This window comes from Colletotrichum phormii, assembly GCF_030913505.1.
Source record: "Colletotrichum phormii strain CBS 102054 chromosome Unknown BDP81scaffold_13, whole genome shotgun sequence".
NCBI classification, from domain to species: Eukaryota; Fungi; Ascomycota; class Sordariomycetes; order Glomerellales; family Glomerellaceae; genus Colletotrichum; species Colletotrichum phormii.
The window spans coordinates 67,088-86,375 of record NW_026851455.1 but is presented as its reverse complement, the minus strand read 5'-3'; the positions used below and the strand labels follow the sequence as shown (position 1 = coordinate 86,375).

General features: G+C 54.7%; 7 protein-coding genes across 7 annotated transcripts; 4 read left to right on the top strand and 3 right to left on the bottom strand.

Annotated features, from left to right (window-relative positions):
- Positions 1–231: 231 nt before the first annotated feature.
- BDP81DRAFT_450770 (calcium/proton exchanger) lies at positions 232–2,028 on the top strand (the record flags this gene model as incomplete). Its single annotated transcript, XM_060592568.1, has 2 exons — positions 232–1,942; positions 2,000–2,028. The coding sequence occupies 2 exons, from the start codon at positions 232–234 to the stop codon at positions 2,026–2,028; spliced, it is 1,740 nt and encodes a 579-aa protein (XP_060443608.1).
- A 1,241-nt stretch (positions 2,029–3,269) lies between these two features.
- On the top strand, positions 3,270–6,378 carry BDP81DRAFT_430639 (Six-hairpin glycosidase-like protein). Its single transcript, XM_060590627.1, has 5 exons — positions 3,270–3,438; positions 3,514–3,596; positions 3,659–3,743; positions 3,800–4,927; positions 4,996–6,378. Exons 1-5 carry the CDS (start codon positions 3,276–3,278, stop codon positions 6,009–6,011), a joined length of 2,475 nt encoding a protein of 824 aa, XP_060443607.1. The 5' UTR covers positions 3,270–3,275; the 3' UTR covers positions 6,012–6,378.
- A 229-nt stretch (positions 6,379–6,607) lies between these two features.
- Positions 6,608–8,660, top strand: BDP81DRAFT_351340 (uncharacterized protein). The gene is made up of 2 exons (XM_060586214.1): positions 6,608–6,905; positions 6,974–8,660. Exons 1-2 carry the CDS (start codon positions 6,780–6,782, stop codon positions 8,255–8,257), a joined length of 1,410 nt encoding a protein of 469 aa, XP_060443606.1. The 5' UTR covers positions 6,608–6,779; the 3' UTR covers positions 8,258–8,660.
- A 682-nt stretch (positions 8,661–9,342) lies between these two features.
- BDP81DRAFT_395476 (uncharacterized protein) lies at positions 9,343–9,993 on the top strand (the record flags this gene model as incomplete). The annotated part of the gene is made up of 3 exons (XM_060588070.1): positions 9,343–9,632; positions 9,703–9,857; positions 9,920–9,993. The coding sequence occupies 3 exons, from the start codon at positions 9,343–9,345 to the stop codon at positions 9,991–9,993; spliced, it is 519 nt and encodes a 172-aa protein (XP_060443605.1).
- Positions 9,994–10,902: 909 nt separating this feature from the next.
- On the bottom strand, positions 10,903–13,641 carry BDP81DRAFT_322807 (uncharacterized protein; the record flags this gene model as incomplete). The annotated part of the gene is made up of 4 exons (XM_060584730.1): positions 10,903–11,090; positions 11,161–11,955; positions 12,016–12,448; positions 12,553–13,641. 4 exons carry the CDS (start codon positions 13,639–13,641, stop codon positions 10,903–10,905), a joined length of 2,505 nt encoding a protein of 834 aa, XP_060443604.1.
- Positions 13,642–14,504: 863 nt separating this feature from the next.
- BDP81DRAFT_395474 (peptidase C13 family protein) lies at positions 14,505–15,817 on the bottom strand (the record flags this gene model as incomplete). Its single annotated transcript, XM_060588069.1, has 2 exons — positions 14,505–15,219; positions 15,282–15,817. The coding sequence occupies 2 exons, from the start codon at positions 15,815–15,817 to the stop codon at positions 14,505–14,507; spliced, it is 1,251 nt and encodes a 416-aa protein (XP_060443603.1).
- Positions 15,818–16,202: 385 nt separating this feature from the next.
- On the bottom strand, positions 16,203–17,526 carry BDP81DRAFT_430632 (methyltransferase domain-containing protein). The gene has a single exon (XM_060590626.1). The coding sequence runs from the start codon at positions 17,197–17,199 to the stop codon at positions 16,510–16,512; it is 690 nt and encodes a 229-aa protein (XP_060443602.1). The 5' UTR covers positions 17,200–17,526; the 3' UTR covers positions 16,203–16,509.
- Between the last annotated feature and the right edge of the window lie 1,762 nt (positions 17,527–19,288).

Genomic DNA, 19,288 nt, shown 5'->3' with positions numbered 1-19,288 from the left:
GAGCAATTGTCTCTCGTCCACACCAGCCCCGTAACCCGTCGCCTCCATTGTCTCCACACATCATTCCCACCTGCACTCCACACTGCTAGTTTCACGTCATTACCCTATCTCACTTAACGAACCATTCCCCTTGACCATACCTCACCTCACTTATCCTACTCGTTTCCTACCTTTCCACACCGTCAACCACACAGCGCCAGCGCATAATCCGCTGCGAACACCTTACTGACCATGCCGTCGCTCATCGGCTCAGTCAACCACTTCGATATCAAACGCAAAGCTCACGGCCTCAGCCGCCGGAGTCAGGAGCAAACATGGAACCCATTCCGTCACGTATCATGGGAGACACAACCGGGTAAACGATCCACATGGGATGGCGCCAATCTCGAGGCACAACGGGAGGTGCCGGCGGAGGAAAGAGAGACCGATGGGGCGATACACCACGTCCAGAGCGAGCCCGCGCCCAGAGATTCCGAGACCGTACGCAACAGTTTGGGCAAGGAGACGAGATCAGGAACGGGAAGCGGCAGCGGCGACACAATGTTTGAGAACAAGCCCGAGGAGGGCGGCGTAAGGAATCGAAAGGCGGAAACTTCGCAAGGAGAGGATCTGCCGCAAGAGGATAAGGAGGAGAGACCCAAGGCCAAGAAGCAAAAGTCCGGTCTGATCCGCCACGTCCAGCCGAAAACGCCATTCACCGTCGCCAACCAGCTCCAAAGAACTCTGCTCAGCTCATACATCAACATTTTGATATTGGCAGCACCGGCCGGTATCGCCATCAGCTACGTCTCGTCTATCAACAAGATTGCAGTATTCGTTGTCAACTTCATCGCCATTATTCCTTTGGCCGCCATGCTGGGATTCGCAACAGAGGAAATCGCACTGAGAACGGGTGAGACATTGGGAGGTCTCCTCAACGCAACTTTCGGAAACGCTGTCGAACTCATTGTCGCCATTCTCGCCTTGGCCGAAGGAAAGGTCCTCATTGTGCAGACGTCGCTCATTGGCTCCATTCTCTCCAACTTGCTGCTCGTCATGGGCTTCTGCTTCTTCTTTGGTGGAATCAACCGACCCGAGCAACACTTCAACACAACCGTCGCCCAGACCGCCGCGTCACTCTTGGCCCTCGCAGTAGCCTCTGTCATCGTCCCCACCGTATTCGACAAGAACGACGGCACCGACAACAACGTACACGTCGCCGCCCTCTCCCGCGGCACAGCCGTCATCTTACTCATCATCTACGCATCGTACCTCTTCTTCCAGCTCAAGACCCACAACGCCATCTTCAACGAGGAGTCGCAAAAGGTCGCCGCCAAGCCCTGGAGCCGCGGCGGCTTGAAGGAGGGCGCTCTCGCTCGCGGATTGGCCGGCACCGGAGCGCGCATGGCCCAGACCGGCGTCCGTGGCCACGATGAGAACGAGAGGCAGGAGTTGAGCCGCATGATGATGCAGCGCCATGAGGAGGATGACGAGGAAGAGGAGGAGCCTCAGCTGCACTTCTTGGTCGCCGTCGGTACTCTCGTTGGAGCCACTGTTCTCATCGCCTTCTGCGCCGAAGCCATGGTCGGCTCCATCGACTACGTCACTAAGCAGGGTGGTATCAGCGAGGAGTTTGTTGGTCTTATCCTCTTGCCCATTGTCGGTAACGCTGCCGAGCACGCCACCGCTGTCACCGTCGCTATCAAGGACAAGATGGATCTCGCTATCGGTGTCGCCGTCGGCTCGAGTATGCAGGTTGCGCTGTTCCTGATTCCGCTCTTGATCATTATCGGCTGGGGTATGGGAAACGACGCCATGACGCTCAGCTTCGACCTTTTCCAGGTTGCCGTGCTGTTCGTCGCAGTTCTTTTGGTCAACTACTTGATTGCCGATGGCAAGAGTCATTGGCTCGAGGGGCTGCAGCTCATTTGTCTGTATGCCATTATTGCAACATGCTCATGGTGTAAGTTATTTTCACAAAAGCCTTGCGACGAAAACAAATACTGACGAAGATGACTAGGGTACCCCGCCACTGGTGTTGCCGGCTAAGAGCCCTAACACCGCAAATTTTTTGTTACGACCACTTCCATTTCATTAAAACTTTGTTCGAGCGTGTGTGCCATTTTTTCTATTCATATAATGTCTTGTCTTTCTTCAAGAAAAGGTCGCCCTTTCTTGATGTGTGTACATATAGGACCAAACGTGCGGGATTCCTTGGAGGAACTGTACATTGAACCCGCCCTATTGGGTATTTACAGAGACTTATGGGCTTTGCAGCCATGGAGGGGGGGAGTCTGCGTGTGGGTGTCAGGTGTGAGAGACGAGATTGAAGTACATGAGTCCGGTGGCGTGTACATGCTGCCAGACGAGAAGGGGACAAGTCGTGTGGCTGTCCCCTTGCTAGAAGAGTACTCGAGAAGAAACAAATTTCAAACAAGTTGAAGATCATATGCTCCTAGCCAAACGCTCCAATGATGATCCTGTGACTATGCGGAAGAATTTCGACATCCAATATGACGTCGCAGTGTTCGGTACAGACCAGTCGCTTGACAGCTTGTCCAACCTGAGTGTCATTTGCCCTAGAGGACTACGTTGCATATCAGTTCGCCGGTGGGATGATAGTAATCGTTGGTAGCATCATCCATGCCACGCGGGTAGTAGATCTCTTTCCTATATCGAATTCCGATAGGATGCAGTATGACTGCATATTCCCAAGATCAACGAGGACTGCCCTGGTCGTAACCGGGCGCGTCTCGGGCAGTATCTGATGAACCCCATCCCACCCTTTCCCCACACTTCCCAATGCTTGGTTCACTCTGAGTTGACTACCTGGGCTCTATCAAGCCTTGACTGGATTTCAACCATGAACATGGTCCTTCACCTCTTTCTCTTCTAGTCAACCAAATCCCTAGTGGTTTACGTCGCATTCTCAAGAACCAGCCCGGCCCGAGGTCTGCCGGTGCCTATACGGGGGTACGAACCCAACCTGATCCAACAGCTGAGGGGTTAAGAGCAATACTACACTGCGGAAACACTTACTGCTCTCAGGCAACTTGTGCACTTCGCTACGCACTCATCGACCCAACTCGCATCTTGGTCCTGGGTTCCTGGAGTAGTCCGCGCCAAGAAATCCTGTTCTCGGCTCCCAACCCCGCAGTTCACAACGATTTGGTGTCATGGATGCAATGATCCAAATGCGGGGTTGATTGGCCAATGGCCTTTAAAAAGAGGCCAAGTCCAATCTCAATCATCAAGAGCTATTTTGGTTAGGTTGGACTAAACCTTAAGTTGCTTGAATGATGAAGGTTACGTCGAGCCGAGCGCGGACGCTTTGCACCAGCTTCGCATTATGTGAAGCGCGTTCTCTGTGGTCTTCGACCCCTGCAGCATACGGAGATTCAAGTTCAGATACATACTTGCTCAAGACTGGGTATCTCGTTGGCAATGGCAAACTCGGGGGTGAGTATCAACTCCAGAGTCTAGACTTGAGAGTCTACCAAGGTTACCTGGGTCTCGATATTGAAATAATCTCAGCGATCCCGTTTGGCCCGCCTCATGCGGAAAAGGTTAACTTGGACATTGACTCTCTCTGGGCAGGCGGACCCTTTGAGGCGTTGGTGAGTCTCTGGATGCATACCACAAGGGAGTAAACATATCTACTAAGAACGTTGTATATCAGAACTACACAGGCGGCAACCCTACAGAGCCAAAGTATGGCGCTCTCCCCGAGATTCGCTCATTTATCTTTGAGAATGGAACAGGGGGTAGGAGGCGCTCATGCTAAACGAGTCTGACCACATTGCTGACGCTCAATGAATAGATGTCTCCCCCATCCTCGGCTCAGGAGCAAACTACGGCGGTAACCGCGTCCTCGCCAACCTAACAGTCACAATCGAGGGCGTGGCCAACTACACCTCGTACAAACGTACCCTCGACCTTACCACAGGCGTCCACACGACAAAGTTCACCGCAAACGCAGCAGACTACGAAATCACCAACCTCTGCTCGTACCCGGACCAAGTATGCGTCTATCACATCGCCACCACCTCCTCCTCTGCCGTCACCAAGGGCACAACCCTGCCCGTCGTCACGATAGGTCTCGAAAACCAGCTCATCGAAACTGACACCTACAACGTAACCTGCGACTCAGACAACATCCGCTTCACCGGCGTAACGCAGCTCGGCCCGCCCGAGGGCATGAAGTTCGACTCCATCGCAAAGCTCACCTCAGAGTCAGAGTCCGCGTCCGCTTTCGTCACGAACTGCACATCCTCCGGGCTTCTGAAAGTCACACCATCCCCAGGCCAGACTACCTTGACAATTGTTATCAGCGCCGAAACAAACTACGACCAGAAAAAAGGCAACCCAGCCTCCTCCTACTCCTTCAAAGGCCAAGACCCAGGTCCAACCGTCGAAAAGATCAGCGCCATCGCCTCCTCAAAGTCTTATTCCGACCTCCTGTCCTCCCACATCGCAGACTACCAAACCCTCGAATCCGCCTTCCAACTCACCCTCCCCGACCCCCTCTCCTCCTCCACAACAGAAACATCCACCCTAATCGCAAACTACGACTCCACCACCACCACCAACGGCGGCGACCCCTACCTCGAAGCCCTCCTCTTCGACTACGGCCGACACCTCCTCATCGCCTCCTCCCGCGCAAACTCCCTCCCCGCCAACCTCCAGGGCCGCTGGACCGAACAGCTCTGGCCCGCGTGGAGCGCGGATTACCACGCCAACATCAACTTACAGATGAACTACTGGCACGCGGACCAGACGGGGCTGAGCGAGACGCAGGGGGCGCTGTGGGATTACATGGAGGATACCTGGGTCCCTCGCGGCACGGAGACGGCGGAGTTGATATATAATGGTAGTGGGTGGGTTGTGCATAACGAGATGAATGTGTTTGGACATACTGCTTTGAAAGAGGGCGCCGAGTGGGCAAATTGTAAGTTGACTATCCCCCCCCCTTTCTCTCACACATACCAGACTCGAATCGACTAACACCCTCCCAAGACCCAGCAGCAGCAGCCTGGATGATGCAACACGTCTTCGACGCCTACGACTACACCCGCGACACAACCTGGTTCGCATCCCAAGGCTACCCCCTCATCAAAGGCGTCGCCGCCTTCTGGCTCACCCAGCTCCAAGACGACGCCTTCTCTCGCGACGGAACGCTGGTGGTGAACCCCTGCAACAGCCCCGAGATTGGTCCCACGACCTTTGGCTGCGCGCACTACCACCAGATGATCCACCAGGTCTTTGAATACACCCTCCTCGGCGCATCCGTCCTCCCAGCCCCCGAAGACCAGAGCTTTCTCGACGCCGTCTCCGCCTCCCTCGCAAAGCTAGATAAGGGCGTGCACGTCGCGACATGGGGCGGCCTCAAGGAATGGAAACTCCCCGAGTCGGCACCATATAACTCGGATAAGCCCTCCAACCACCGCCACTTATCTCACCTGACGGGCTGGTATCCGGGCACATCCCTCTCCTCCTTCCTGGGCGGCTACTCCCAAAACGCTACAATCTCATCCGCCGTCCGCGAAACTTTGATCTCCCGCGGCATGGGCAACGCACCCGACGCAAACGCAGGCTGGGCCAAAGTCTGGCGCGCCGCCTGCTGGGCGCGTCTCAACGAGACCGAAAAGGCCTACGACCAGCTCCGGTACGCCATTGATATCAATTTCGCGGCCAACGGGCTAAGCATGTACTCTGGCACGGGAGCACCGTTCCAAATTGATGCGAATTTCGGGTTGAGCGGTGCGGTGCTGAGTATGCTTGTCGTGGATTTGCCGCTGCCGTATGCTTCCGCCGGGGATGAGGAGGCGAGGACGGTGGTGCTCGGGCCCGCTATCCCGGCGAGGTGGGGCGGCGGGAGCGTGAAGGGGTTGCGGATCCGGGGCGGCGGGGTTGTTGATTTTGGGTGGGATGCGGAGGGGGTTGTGAAGGAGGCTGTTGTTGCGTCTGGGAGCAGAGGTGGGGGTAAGGTTCGGATTGTGAATGTGAAGGGGGAGAGTTTGGGTGAGATTTGAGTTGAAATACAGACCAGACAGACTTGATTAATGATCCCTTCGGCCACGGAATCAGTGGAAAGTAACAATAGTGCCACTGTCGTCGTTGATACTAGGTTGAGCATGCTCCGGTAACCCTGTTACTGATCGCCGTAGGCGATGGAGGTTGCGAGAATATCGACGCCAGCATGCAGAAGGAATCGCGAGGTCAGCGGTTTAGCGTATGATGCACTCTCGCCAACTCCCTTCTCAACTGTCAAACTTGAAGCAGACCTCAAGAGTCGCTGAAGCGTCAACCTCCCTCCCTCCTGGACGTTCCTGGCCGATACACGCACTGCTATGGTGAGCTGACCGTGAGATCCTCCAATCTCGGGATTTGACTCTGGAGTTTAGCTCCCAAGGAGGAACTTCTGTCTATCTAGCATGTCCTCCATGCAAGAGCCAAGCACCTTCAAATGAACGACGTCTCTCTGTGAACAGGATTACTAATGTACGTCTCACAAAGGATTCATCTAGTCAGTTTTAGCGCTTACAGGTGAGAGCTCATGGCTTTTGCAAATTCCCATCCAATGATTTGACAGGATTATGCTGATCTATGCCCTTTTTCTTGTTCTCGTTCTCGCTCTCTGCCTAATTCGTCGAAACGAGGAAATGTGGAGGTGATTGGCGCTGTCAGACATGGTCTCCGAATAGTGAGCTGGTCTCACACGTAAAATCAACCACAACTCCCCAAGATCCTGGGAGAACGCACTTGACCTACTGCTTCATTCAACATCATAGAAGAAAAACATGACATCGTGGCAACAAGAAGTGCCGACCCTGAGGGCAGATATCAATGGCGAGGTTCTCCTCCCCGGCGATGAGGGGTACGAAGAAAGTCTCGTGCGATGGTCCATCGTCTGCATCAAACCAGCGGTAAGCCCCTCAATCCCAACCACGTTCAGCGAGCCAGCACGCACAGTAAATCTCTAAACTTTTCTCAGGGTATAGTCATCAAGCCAAAATCGGCCCAGGATGTCTCAGCAGCGATCCGCTTCGCCACAAAACACGACATCCCCTTCACCACCTACGGCGGAGGCCACTCCACCGCAGGAACCTCATCCTCGGACGGCGGCATGGTAATCCACCTAGGCAACCTCCGCGACGTAACAGTCGACGCCTCGAAGCGCCTCGTCACCTACGGCGGCGGCTGCACCTGGAAGGACGTCGACACCGAGACCTGGAAACACGGTCTCGCGACCGTCGGCGGCACGGTATCGCACACGGGCGTCGGCGGTCTCGTGCTCGGCGGCGGACAGGGGCTTCTGAGTGGACTTTACGGTCTTGCAGTCGACTGTCTTGTGGAAGTGGAGGCTGTTCTTGCCGACGGGTCGATCGTCACGGCGTCGGAGACGGAGAATGCGGATCTGTTTTGGGCTCTGCGCGGCGCTGGGGCGAGTTTTGGTGTTGTTACGAGGTTTACTTCTGAGGTGTTTTCGCAGGGGAAGGTGTGGTATGGGGCTCTCATGTTCGCCAACTCTCAGCTCCCTGAATTGCTCAATTGGATGAACGAGTTTGTGGAGAAGATGGATGGGAGACAGTTCCTCATCATGGGATTTGCGTACGGTCCACCGGGGCCCGATGCGAAGCCCATGATTGTCGTGCAGCCTTTCCACAACGGAACTGGGCAAGAGGCGACCGAAGGTATCTTCAAGGGGCTCCTCGAAGTAGGACCGCTGGTGAACATGGCGACTGAGATGGACTATCCAACAGCCAACACGCTCCTCGACGAGCTCCAAGGCCCCGGCGCAAGGCGACTGATGGGCGGTACGAACCTCACAGCGCCATTCGAGCTCGCAAAATGGGAAGAGATGAGCAAGGAATTCTACTCGCGCGTCAACGAGGAGACGGCCAAGGGGAACGACATGCGAGGTAGCATCCTGGCCGTGGAAATCTACAAGAAGGACAACGTGGTCAGCGTGCCGTTTGGGGCGACGGCGTATTCGAACCGCGGGACGTACTTTGACTGCATGGTCTTGACATGCTGGACGGACCCGGCCAAGGATGGGATGATCAGGGGCTGGAACCGGGCTTTGGCGGCGAAGATCAAAGGGGAGAATCACACTGGCGAGAGGGGCGGTGTTGGACAGTATAACAATTATGCGAGCAGCGATGTTGGTGTCAAGGAAGGGTTTGGGGAGAATGCGAAGAGGTTGGTGGAGTTGAAGGGGAAATATGACCCGGAGAATCGGTTTTCGCGTAGTCCTTGGAAGATTGTTGCGTCGTAAGGGGGAGGCATGGCTTCATCACGAGATTGGGGGTCGGTTCATGGGCCCTAGATTAACAAAAAGCCAAGTCATTCCCAGGCGATACATTACTTTACGATGCCAAGGCAATTCACGTTTGCTGGACCTTATTCGGAGATTCCGTCCAACACGGCTGCAATCCAGAGAGCCAGCGTTTGAGGCACATGAGGCCGGTGTCGTGAGAGAGAACCTAACCTGTCAGGGTTACTCGAGGGCCGCATACCTGCTAAGCCCAGACTCGAAACGTCAGACCATGTTAAAACATGAGTCGCTCCGTGCGAAACTGTGAGACGCAACGTAGTGGTTGAAAGAATCGAGCTTTCGAAGCAAATCAAGCAAGACTTCTCAAGACAAAGAAGCAACCGGAACGAAACGTGCCCCTTTGTTGACGGACGTCTGATTATAGACCTTCATCAAATATGCTGGAGAAATGCTGTTCACCACTGATTCTCTATATTTGAACAGCTCTGGGTTTGGAGAACGCCGACCTGTAGAAAGAGTAGATGCGCGAGTGACCCAGCATATTCAGCACTGCTTGCAGGGGGAAAACCGGAGCAAACATGGGCCGCAATATTCATTTATAACAAGAGGCTGCTGTTGCTTTATTGAAGTTACCTGCATATTCACTCATCACCTTGGCACTTCGGAATGAATGGTCGAGAGCGACCAACAGCCTTGTTGGAATGAGGTCCAACGCCAACTGTTTCTACCCGCAGTCCGCGTTCCTTTGGCCGGTCATCTATTCCAATGCTACTCAGACGGACCCCAAGCTCTCGGGGGCTGTTTCATCGTCGCTTGTTACTTGCTCTCGCTTCCCTTCTGTTCACGATCAACCTCCTTCTCGACTCTTTCCCCCCTAGTTCACGCGTAGAGACAGACCTATGTCGATGCCGTCTGGACTCTGAGGACCTAGTATTTATTGCGATTAGCCCTTCTCTAAGGCGTGCTTCATCTACTTATCTCTCCCACCGTCTCGATTTCATACTTTACCTAATTGCCGTTGCCAGCTTCTCTCTGCTTCTTAAATCTCAATCATCTTGCCTGATCAACAAACTTCCATTGCAACCATGAAGTTTGTCATCGTTGTCGCCAGTCTCGTTATTATGATCGCAGCCGCTCCGGGATGGAAGTCACCTTGTCACCAGGGATTCCCCTGCGCGCATAGCGTAGCGGGCAATTGCACCCAGTTCGATCTGAATAACGAATGGAGGGCCACCGTCGACTCACGACAGCTCAACGAATCGTGGATTTACGCAGTTTGCCCGGACTCAGTGCAGCCCAATATTACTGTGCTTTCCAAGCTCGACCTCAGGAATTGCATTGCGAACGATCAAGGCACACTCACCTTGCGCGAGAAGTAAGTCAAGATGTCTTTGACATGCGGAACGAGAATGATTCGTGACTGACGCAAATGAGTATACAAAAAGGGGCGGTCACAATGGTCAGGCTTGCACTGTGTCAAAGCCGCCGCCCGTTCCGGTGGGACAAGAACCCGTTGGGGAAATGAAGCTGCAGTGTTGGATGCCAGGCAATCCGTTCTTGAAGAACATCGGTCTTCTCGCGTTCAAGGAAGTCAACATCTGTAGGTGCTCTCTTCTGCCTCATTATCAATTCTTGACTGACTTTGACGTCTCCTCTTTCAAGCCTCTATGATCTGGGTTGACCATAACAGCGTGCTCGGCTGTTACAGCCAAACAGGGGTCAGAATTCCCAAGTGATGCAGTCGTGTGCACATCAGTGTCACTCAATGAGGTGCCAAGTGGCCACCAAAGACACATTTATCAAGAAAGATTGCCCAGTCATTTTTGGTTCCCGTCATGAAGGGATGGAAATTTGAGAGCCGTCGACAGCCCTGTGAGGTCAAGCTTTGGTAGACGTGAATTACACTTGGATCGACTAATACAGTAGCATCAAAACTTATGAAAAAAACAAATACCATTACTGAATAATTATTCTGCCCGGATGACCATTGTGAACAATGCTACCGAAGGTTGATCTAGTCATAATATCGGCTCCCTTACCTAGTCTCACTTTCACCCAAAAATTCAACATAACAACTAAAAAGAGTTCACCCCCCGCTCCCATCCCCCCCTTCCCGGTGCTGGACTGGGGGGCTACATCTCTTGGTGCGCATGCTGGGAAATTTAATTGGTGCTCATTCCGGGATTCGAACTCGGGTACTCTCGTATGCGCTAAGCCTGTCGTCGAGTAGGCTGGTTGGCGTTTTGATTGTTGACCATTAACCACTCCACCATCCAGCCAGTTTGACCTGACCCCCGACCTAGAGGGCGCCTGCTGGCTGGTGACAGGAATGGACTTGGAGGGGTATATGAAGGCTTCTCGTGTATTCAAGTGGTGGAAAGGTTATCGAATGAAAGGTCAAAAGGAAAGGTACGTATCGTATGTGGATGTGGATGAGCTGGGGACGGGAAGGAGGAAGGAAGGGACGGGCAGTACCCGCCTGCCTTACCTTACTTTACAGTCACGTGGGTCCAAGTGGTAACGTCCCGTCTCCCGTCTTCTGCTCAGCTGGATCAATGTCACGAAGTGAGGCTGACGTTTCTCTACGCCGTTTACCTCTATTTGATGGGCTCCTTTGGTATCATTGCAAGCTGTGTCTCTCCTGTCTACACCACAAACTTGCCACCACATCCACCGCACGCCTCCTCAGAAGTATCGACCTTGGCATCCGGGCCCATGTGCTCCTGCGCAATCTTGATCACCTCCTTAGCCACAAGACATCGCAAACCACACACAGCACAGGCTCTCGAGATGCCAGGCGCGAGGATAGCAAGGCCGGTTGACGCGCAGGTAGCTATTATCAACGTTAGTAAAAAAACCATCCCTCTTAAAAGGAGAGAACCAGAAAGCTAGGAAAGACTCACCAAAGATATGCCCCTTTTCGCAAATCGACTCCTTACCCTCATCAACAAGAGAAGCATGACAAAACACACACGTCTGCTTCCCCTTAACCTCCTCAAACCTCTTCCGCAACGAATCATCATCTCCCGCCCTCGCCTCGTCCCCGGTACCACCCCACAGCGTACCGGGAACAGCAGGTCCGCCAGCATACATCCAATCCCACATCTTAGCCTCGGTGCTCTGCTTCTCCCAGTACCGCAGCCTACTCGCCCTACCACCGTCGTCCCCTTCGTCGACATCCATCTCATCGCCAGTGCCCGCCGTCACTGCCGCCACCGTTCCACCACTGCCAACCCGGCCCCCAAACATGACCTTCGTCTTGACAGTCTTCTCCGGCTTCTGCGTACTATGCTGCGACACCAACACAGCGCTCATCCCGCCAGCAGGCGTCATCGTCATGCCCCACATACGCACGCGGTGCGGGTGAATCTGCTCGCCCGCGTCCTCGGGTAAATCGAAATCGTCATCATCATCTTCCGAATCTGAATCGTCTCCCGACGCAACGGACTCGCCGTCTCCGCCTACTGCGCCGGCGCCACCGCCGCCGCGGCCGAGCATGGTGACGGGAACGGAGAGTTTGACGGTCGACGAGATTGTTTCGGCCCATTTGGGGAGGGAGTCTGGGGTAGGTGAGGCGGCGCCGTCGGCGGTGCTTTGTTGGAACCAGTTGTCGTTTGTGGCTGTTGCGGAGAGACGGAGGAGGGAGTAGCCTGGGGCTTTGGTTTGTTTTGAGAGGTTTGGGGGGTGGATTATGAGGCCTTGTTAATGAATATCGTAAGCTTCCATGTTCTATTAAATGTGTGTATAAGGGGGCATACTCGTGATGGGATTCGTCGCGTCCAAAGACGTCGTATCCTCAGGAAACGTCGTCTTGCAAACCCCCGTACCATGAGGCTCCTTGGCCGTGCCCTCGGGCCCGTTAAGCGCAACCTGAAAAGGCAAGGCCTTGAACGGGGACGCGATGACGCCCCGGCAGACTTTGACGTCGTCCCGGTCCCAGACGGCGTCCTCCCACTCGACGAACGCGTCGGAGAGCAGGTTCGTGCAGATGCCCGTGACGTCCGCTTCCTCGACGGCGATATCAACTGCGGCACCGCGCTTCCACTCCGCCGGGAGCGTGATGCGGCGGAAGCCGACGTAGTTTCGCGCGCAGTAGGATAGGATCGCGGTTCGGGTGTCGCCTGAGTGTAGCCAGGGGCTCCATTTTAGGGAGAAGGCTGAGGTGTAGGGGATGTAATCGGGGTCCAAGACCTGAAGATCGTTAGCCAACACCACCCTCTTGACGGGATAGACTTTTTGGGGTATCGTGAATAAGGAGAGATAGAGAGGCAGAGAAAGAAAGAAACAGAACTCACGCCCAAGCTCGGATGCGGTCCCCTCCCATCAAACCGCGCAACCTCCTCCACCTCCCACACATACGACCCAGCATCCGACGCATCATCCATCTCGTTGGGGAGGTAATACTGCGCGCTCAACACCACAACCTCCTCCTGATCCGTAGCATACGCCAACAGCGCCTGACCCGTCCCAATCATCCTCGCCCATGAGAACGACCGCACCTTGTCCCGCGGCAGATACGCCTCGTCCCGCTCGGCATCCGGATCCGGCAGCGGCAGATTTGCGCCCACGCCCCATAGGATCCGCCAGTCTCTGAAATTCCTCATCCGGGCGCCGAGGTCGACGGGTTCGTGGCTGCTACTACCGCCACCGCTACCGCTGCCCTCGCCGATGACGAGGAGCGCGCCGTTGGTGAGCATCACGGTCAACACCGCTCGAAGATTCCGGCCTAGGTTCCCGGGGGACCATTCCATTGCGACGACTTGGTTCAGCGAAGCGCCGTAGCCTGTGACCGTACCAGAGCCGACGCCCTCGAACGCGGAAGACGGGTCCAGGACCGCCGGTTCGCCGCCGATGCCGCCGGTCCCAGCGCCCTCGGCACCGGCTGAGGCAGCCCAGTCGTCGTCGTAGGAGGGCACGGGGAGACCTCGTGCGGCGAAGAGCGCGGCGTTCATGCGCGGGTCGGGTTTACGCGATGTCGGGATGCGGAGCTGGAAGGTGTAGAATTGTTGGCGGTAGAGCTTTTCGCCGTCTTGGGCGTCTGCGGCGGCGAGGAGGGCCGCTGCTACGCCGGCGGGGTCTTCGTCTGCTCCTGGTGCTGCCTGGGGGTCATCGTTGTCGTCCTTGGATGGCTCCTGCTTGGTTGCGGTAGGTTCTTCTGGGGTTGGGAACTCGGGGAGGAAGACGTGGATCGAGTCGTCGGCGGCGACGGCGAGTTCGGCGTCGCAGGAGAAGGTGAGGGCGTGGCTTGCTAGGGGCCGGGACTTGAGGGTGAGGGTTTTGAGGGGGGGGATCTGGTCGTCGTCCAAGGGTGTTAGTTGGTGAGAGTGGTTTTGGGGGGTGAGGGTGAGGGTGAGGGTTTTTGAGAGGGCGATGATGTCGTCCATGATTGCTGACTTCAGCGGTTTGGGGGACGTCGCAGGCGTAGTTCGTCACCCGTGGAAGGCTGAGATGTCTCATGAATCATCAATGGCGATCTTTCGTTTGAGATGAAAGGTCACGAAGTTGAGATGAGTGTATGATTACGGTGCGCGTGGATCGCTGAAGAACGCAAAAAGACATGTAGCGTCATGGAGTGAGAGCAGTGTCTCGATGCGCCAAGGTCTTGTGTGATAGATGACTGAGGTAGAGAAGCGGCATCACTCCATCCATCACTTACACGAGGCCACAGTGAGGTGAAGGGACCCGTTGTAAGCGCGGGATGTGGTTGAGAAGGAGCACGATATGTCGCGGAAGGACCGACCCAGACGCACATGAACAGAAAGAAATTACGACACAAACCTTTGAGCTATCCATTTTCGCAGATTACGGGATATCTACGTCCCTCCATAAAGGATGTGCGGGGGGGGGGGTTGATGGACTGTCGTCAAGTGCATTGACTTTGCCCTGCAAGATTTTAGAGTGGGATGAACCTCGGTGAATGGTTCTCGGTGAGAGCAGGTGAGGGACCTCAAGACCACCTGGATGGAAATACTTCGGATAAATACGCCTACATTCACAACAGCGAGACATTGGACGGAGAATGTTCAGTTGATATGGAGGCAGCAGACGGGCACGATCCTGCAATTTATTGATTGTTTTCATCAATGCTGAACGAGCCATGAGTTTCCGCTTCTGATTGATGGAGCCTGAAACCAGCTCCTGAGCTATAAACGAACCCTTTCCTTCCCTATCCCAAGAAACGCCAGGCTAAATGCACCTCGTGCAAGTAAATCAAAGAAATCAAAGTACAAGAAAGCGAATAAGATGATCATGCTTTCACGGTAGCATGGCCATTTTGCCCCGACGTCGTCTTGGCAGCATCAGCCCTCTTCTTTGGTGCCTCGTAGTACGACCCCAAAGCCCAGAGAAGCGCGCAACCGATCAAGGCCGTGGCCCCAATAATCTTCTTCTCCCACCAATTCTCATTCGTGAGGGGCTTGGCCATCTGCACCCTCTTGGCCCTCGTCTTCACATCCGGCGTCCGCCCCTTGGCATTCTCCGCCAACGACGCATTCTTGACCGCCGCATCAGCCTCCTGAGCCCGCTGCTTCAGCGCAGCAATCTTCTGGCTGAGCTCCAACAGCTCCTCGTCGAGCACCATATTCTTGGCGCCGTCGACCTCGACGTTCTGCACGTTGCCAAAGAAGTCGGTGATGCGACGGCTCCGCGCGGCGTCGGCGCCGCCGGGGAAGAGGTCGTAGCGCACGCCGGCGTGGGAGTGGATATTTTCGTACGTGTAGCTGTCGAAGAGCTCGCCGACCGTCTTCTTGGAACTCAGGTCTTGGACTTGCGATTCGAGGAACTCGAGGTTGTAGTATGTGTAGCGGTCGATGACGGCGACGCCGACGTCGTTGTCGGCGTGGTGCGAGTAGGAGGATTGGTCGAGCTCCGAGGAGCCGGTCGCGATGATGTTGGGGGAGTAGAGCTTGCTGTACATTGTGTTTGCTTGGCAGGTGTCGATCATGAAGAGGATCTCGTGGTATCTGGAGTGAAGCAGTCAGTAAATGCCGTCGCACTAGCACGTGTGTACCTGGTACCCTCTTACCTCTTCTTCTCCCACATCTGCTCAAAGGCGTCGGCCAGGTCGAAAGCACCAATCTCCTCGGCATCCTGGAACTTTAGGAACTCGTTTCCACCGTGGCCCGTCATGTATACGAGGATATTGCTTCGGTCGTCCGTAAGAAGACGCTTGCTGCGGGGCATCTCGCCGCCGACACGATCAGTCAGGAGGCGGATAAAGTTTTCGACGGTGACCTCGTAGCCGCGGTAGTCCACCTCGATGTTGTCGCCGTACAAATCGACAGCGCGGTCCGAGTTGCTGTAGACGGTTCCGGGGAAGGCATTGCGCGGGTTGCAGGCCATGTCGTCGGGGAGCATGAGGATGATTTGGGAGTCGGGGATACCGAGACGCTTGACGGTGCGGTAGATGGAGAGCACGTTGGCGAGGTGGCGGTAGTTGAACCAGAATCGCGATGTGCAGACGAGGACGGCCCAGTTGCTTGTGTGCTCGGCGAGCACCGCGGGGGCGAGGGTCGAGGCAGCCAGAAGGACTGGTAGCTGGAGGAGTCGTAATAGCTTCATGATGGCGGTGGTTCAAGTCAAGGATGTTGTGGAATGGTGAAGAGGTATTACAAGGCCATAAAGGGTCGTCGGAAGGGAGTGGGAATGGAAGAATCTCACGACGAGCTCGAGAAAGTGATTAATCAACAGCTTGGTAAGGGGGCCCGCCACGGAGCTTCGCCCTGACAAAGTTGGCCTTAGTAAGCCGATCGGTTCTCTGGGGCACAGACCGTTGCCGTTGCCGTTGCCGTTGCCTCTTGACCGGGGTAGCGCAGTTTGGCTCAGGTACCATTTCTCCCCGCCATTGGGAGACAAGTTTGGACCATTGATGTGTTTTACCTTGGCACAGTGCCACCGACCTCGAGAATCAATCTGAGGACTCTATGATATGCAGACTGGAAGCGCATTTTAATCATCAAATAGAGTGAATGTTCAATTGATTTTTATCAACTTTTAGACTATCAATGTCTTGTCATACTCGACATTGACAAACCGCAATGTACCGTGACGTACTTGCTTAAAGAAGCGAAACCCCACCAGTTCGAAGTACATGGTACCTCGACTTGGGCAACCCTTGATATCCCGTCATGTCTTCCATGTATGTAAGGTAAGATATGTAGACTGACATGGCGGGAGGATGCCTCTGATGTCCGCTTGATGTTGAATTTTCCGGGACCCGAGTTGAAACGACAAAAAAATCATTTGAATACCGCTTATTTCTTCGCCATGACCCAGAGGAACTCAGCGTCGTCCTTGTCATCGACGATATCCTTGACGATGACCTCCAACCCAGCCTCCTTGAGCTGTTCCACAGTCGCATCAGCGCCCCAACCGCTCCAGTACATCCATCCCTTCTCATGAAGCCACTCCTCGTTCACAACAGCAGGCAAATCCTTGGACGCAAAGTTGGCGAGCAAAAGACCACCGGGCTTCAACCACTTCGCGACACGGTTGATCATCTCAGTCTGCTCCTCGCGGGGCAGATGAATGATGCTATACATGGCAATAACAGCATCAAACGACCCCTCAGAGAACTCGAGCTTCATCATGTCGCCCTCGACAAAGGAGACGCGGTCGGTGCCGTGCTTGGCGAGGTTCTTGCGGGCGACGTCGATCTGGGTGGTGGACAGGTCGTTTGCGGTGACGTAGGTGTCCGGAGCCGTGAGGAGCCTCTCGGTGACGGGGAGGCCGCAGCCACAGCCGAGCTCGAGGACGAGGGACATTTGGCCTGTCAGAGGCTTGGCGGTGAGGAGCTTCTCCATGAGCTTCTCGAGGTACTCGATGCGGAGGGAGGTTTGGCGGAGGGTCCATTCGTTGTATTCGGTGGCGATGGTGTCGTAGGACTCTTTGAGGCGGGACTTGATGTCTGCAGAGTCCTGCTGGTCTTTGGGTGCGGATGCCATCTTGTGTGTTTGGATTCTATTCAATTCCTAGGTGGTGGCTAAGGGCTGAGTGTGGTATGCTCAAGTAGAATCCAGCTGCTGTGTTCCCGACAGTCTGGTGATACGTGGAGAAGAGAGGTAGGTAGTGTATTAGCGTTCGTTCGATCTGGATCTGGGGTAACGAGGAGTAAAGTGTATTGGTTTTGGGTGTATCCCTCCAAGTTACCCGCAGTCTCCAATTCGATTGTGGCTTTTAAGGTTATCTGTGCTCGGAGACATTTCAGTGTTTCTCTTGGGCAAAAAAGAACTTTTGTATATTTGAGTCACTTGGCCGGCGACATTCAGAAGAGTCACCCGGTCTATTCATGCATGATTTCTATCCAGTATCTGGTGGTACTTTGAAGTTTAGGTAATTGGGATGTTTCTGGCGGCCGCCCTGCACAGGCCACTCTGCTTTGCGGGGATTAGCTCATCTCAGGGCTTCACTAACACTGGTGACTGTCAAATCAGAAGTGGCTGGTGGGGGTTCTCCAGACAAGGGATCAAGGTGAAAAGATCCATCACCAATGAGATCCTTAATGTGGAGGAAGTCGGATCTGGACGGGGGCCTTGGACCGAGCGGCCAGCGGAACCTGGACAGCTTCGGAGGATTCATGTCCGAGGTTGGTGAGTCTCTGCCACGGTGGCGGTGCTGTGGTGCTGCAGTGCCGCCCGGGCTGGTTAGTAGCTAGCAAATTGATCATGATGAGTTGCGTCAGCATCGTGTGATTTGAGTCAAACATGTACGGCGGGTATGCTGTTTGCATTTAGGCCGGGATGCTCGTGACCAAGGACAAAGAATCCATCAATGGGCCAAACAAAGGCACTCGGGGGGCATTGGAATGCTCACAGAGTTTGCCCAGGCACAATTCCCATTGCCTTTTTGTCTCGCTTCGGTTCGGTTCCTGGAGTGGAGGAGACGTACCTTACGGAGTACCTAGAAGATGAGAGTGTCGGCCGTTGGGAGTCTGATTACTTAAGCTTATTCATTTCGCAGAGAGGACCTCAGCACCTGGTATTTTCGGACATTGGCTCAGGACAGTCGTGACTTGGTGCTCGTCTATATTTTTCTCGTCTCCCCACGTGCCATGATTACGTTTGGCGCTAAAAACCGAGAGCGGGACAATCACATGCACATTTTCACAGAGGGCAAAGAGGCAAGGAAATGAGCCTTGTTCTCTTTGCATTCTGCACCGCTCCATCATCCATGACCCATTGGCCGCAGATGCACCTGGCAGACTGCAACACACCCCCTCATGAAGATTTGGTTCGTCTCCAACGGCTGACGCGCCTGGCGTAACAGGCAAGCAAGACCCTGTCAAGGCTGTGTCTTGTCTCTGGTTCGTCTCCGAGATGCTTGAAGGAGCAGCACAGCTTCGGCAATAGCAGTGACACTTCGGCCCCCCCCCCCCCCCCCCCCCCCCTCGCAGTGTCTTCCCGGCCTGTCACTCGTCAAAGCCTCTGCTACCCCTCCATCCCTCGCCCTCCTCCTCCTCCAACTCTTTCCCCTTCATTGACGCACCCGGCATCACCACACCACTACTGGACCATCGTCTGACCCTTGACTCTCCCGTCGTCACCTTGTGTGGCCGGTGGGCTGTCCACGACGATCCGTATTGTCGAGGTCCTTGCATCATCGTGCCTTTGCACTTCGAGTCTGTCTATGTACTCCGTACGGACACTCTCTTGGGTAGACTAGCAGACAAAGCAGAAAAGCAGAAAAGCAGAAAAAACAGCATCTGCCCCGCCTTTGGCAACCCTGAGAAACAAGCCCATGCTCTGTCACCATGTCACTCCGTTTGGCATACCTATCCGTCATGTACCTTCAGATGCTTCGTACCTGAGGTTGCTTTCTTTTGTTTGTTCTGCGACCTGCACGACTGACTGCGCCTGCGCCTGGACCATACATAAATATATCCCCTGCTTGTATCCGTACCTTGCCTTATGGCGGCACAGCACCTGGCTGGATACCCGGACACCTGGGCCTGGGGCGGGATCAGATCGCAAATTAATACCTTTATTGACCCTCCGCCGTTTGTCGCGACTCGGTGCCGATTGATTGCATCTTCTC

What these genes read in the sequence shown, in the direction of transcription:
- BDP81DRAFT_430639 (XM_060590627.1), top strand. Translation starts at nt 3,276, where the DNA reads ATGATGAAGGTTACGTCGAGCCGAGCGCGGACGCTTTGCACCAGCTTC. An exon ending in CTTTGAGAATGGAACAGGGG is followed by an intron (nt 3,744 to 3,799) that starts GTAGGAGGCGCT and finishes CTCAATGAATAG; the next exon opens with ATGTCTCCCCCATCCTCGGC. An exon ending in GGGCGCCGAGTGGGCAAATT is followed by an intron (nt 4,928 to 4,995) that starts GTAAGTTGACTA and finishes CACCCTCCCAAG; the next exon opens with ACCCAGCAGCAGCAGCCTGG.
- BDP81DRAFT_351340 (XM_060586214.1), top strand. Translation starts at nt 6,780, where the DNA reads ATGACATCGTGGCAACAAGAAGTGCCGACCCTGAGGGCAGATATCAAT. An exon ending in TCGTCTGCATCAAACCAGCG is followed by an intron (nt 6,906 to 6,973) that starts GTAAGCCCCTCA and finishes AACTTTTCTCAG; the next exon opens with GGTATAGTCATCAAGCCAAA.
- BDP81DRAFT_430632 (XM_060590626.1), bottom strand. Translation starts at nt 17,199, where the DNA reads ATGGCATCCGCACCCAAAGACCAGCAGGACTCTGCAGACATCAAGTCC.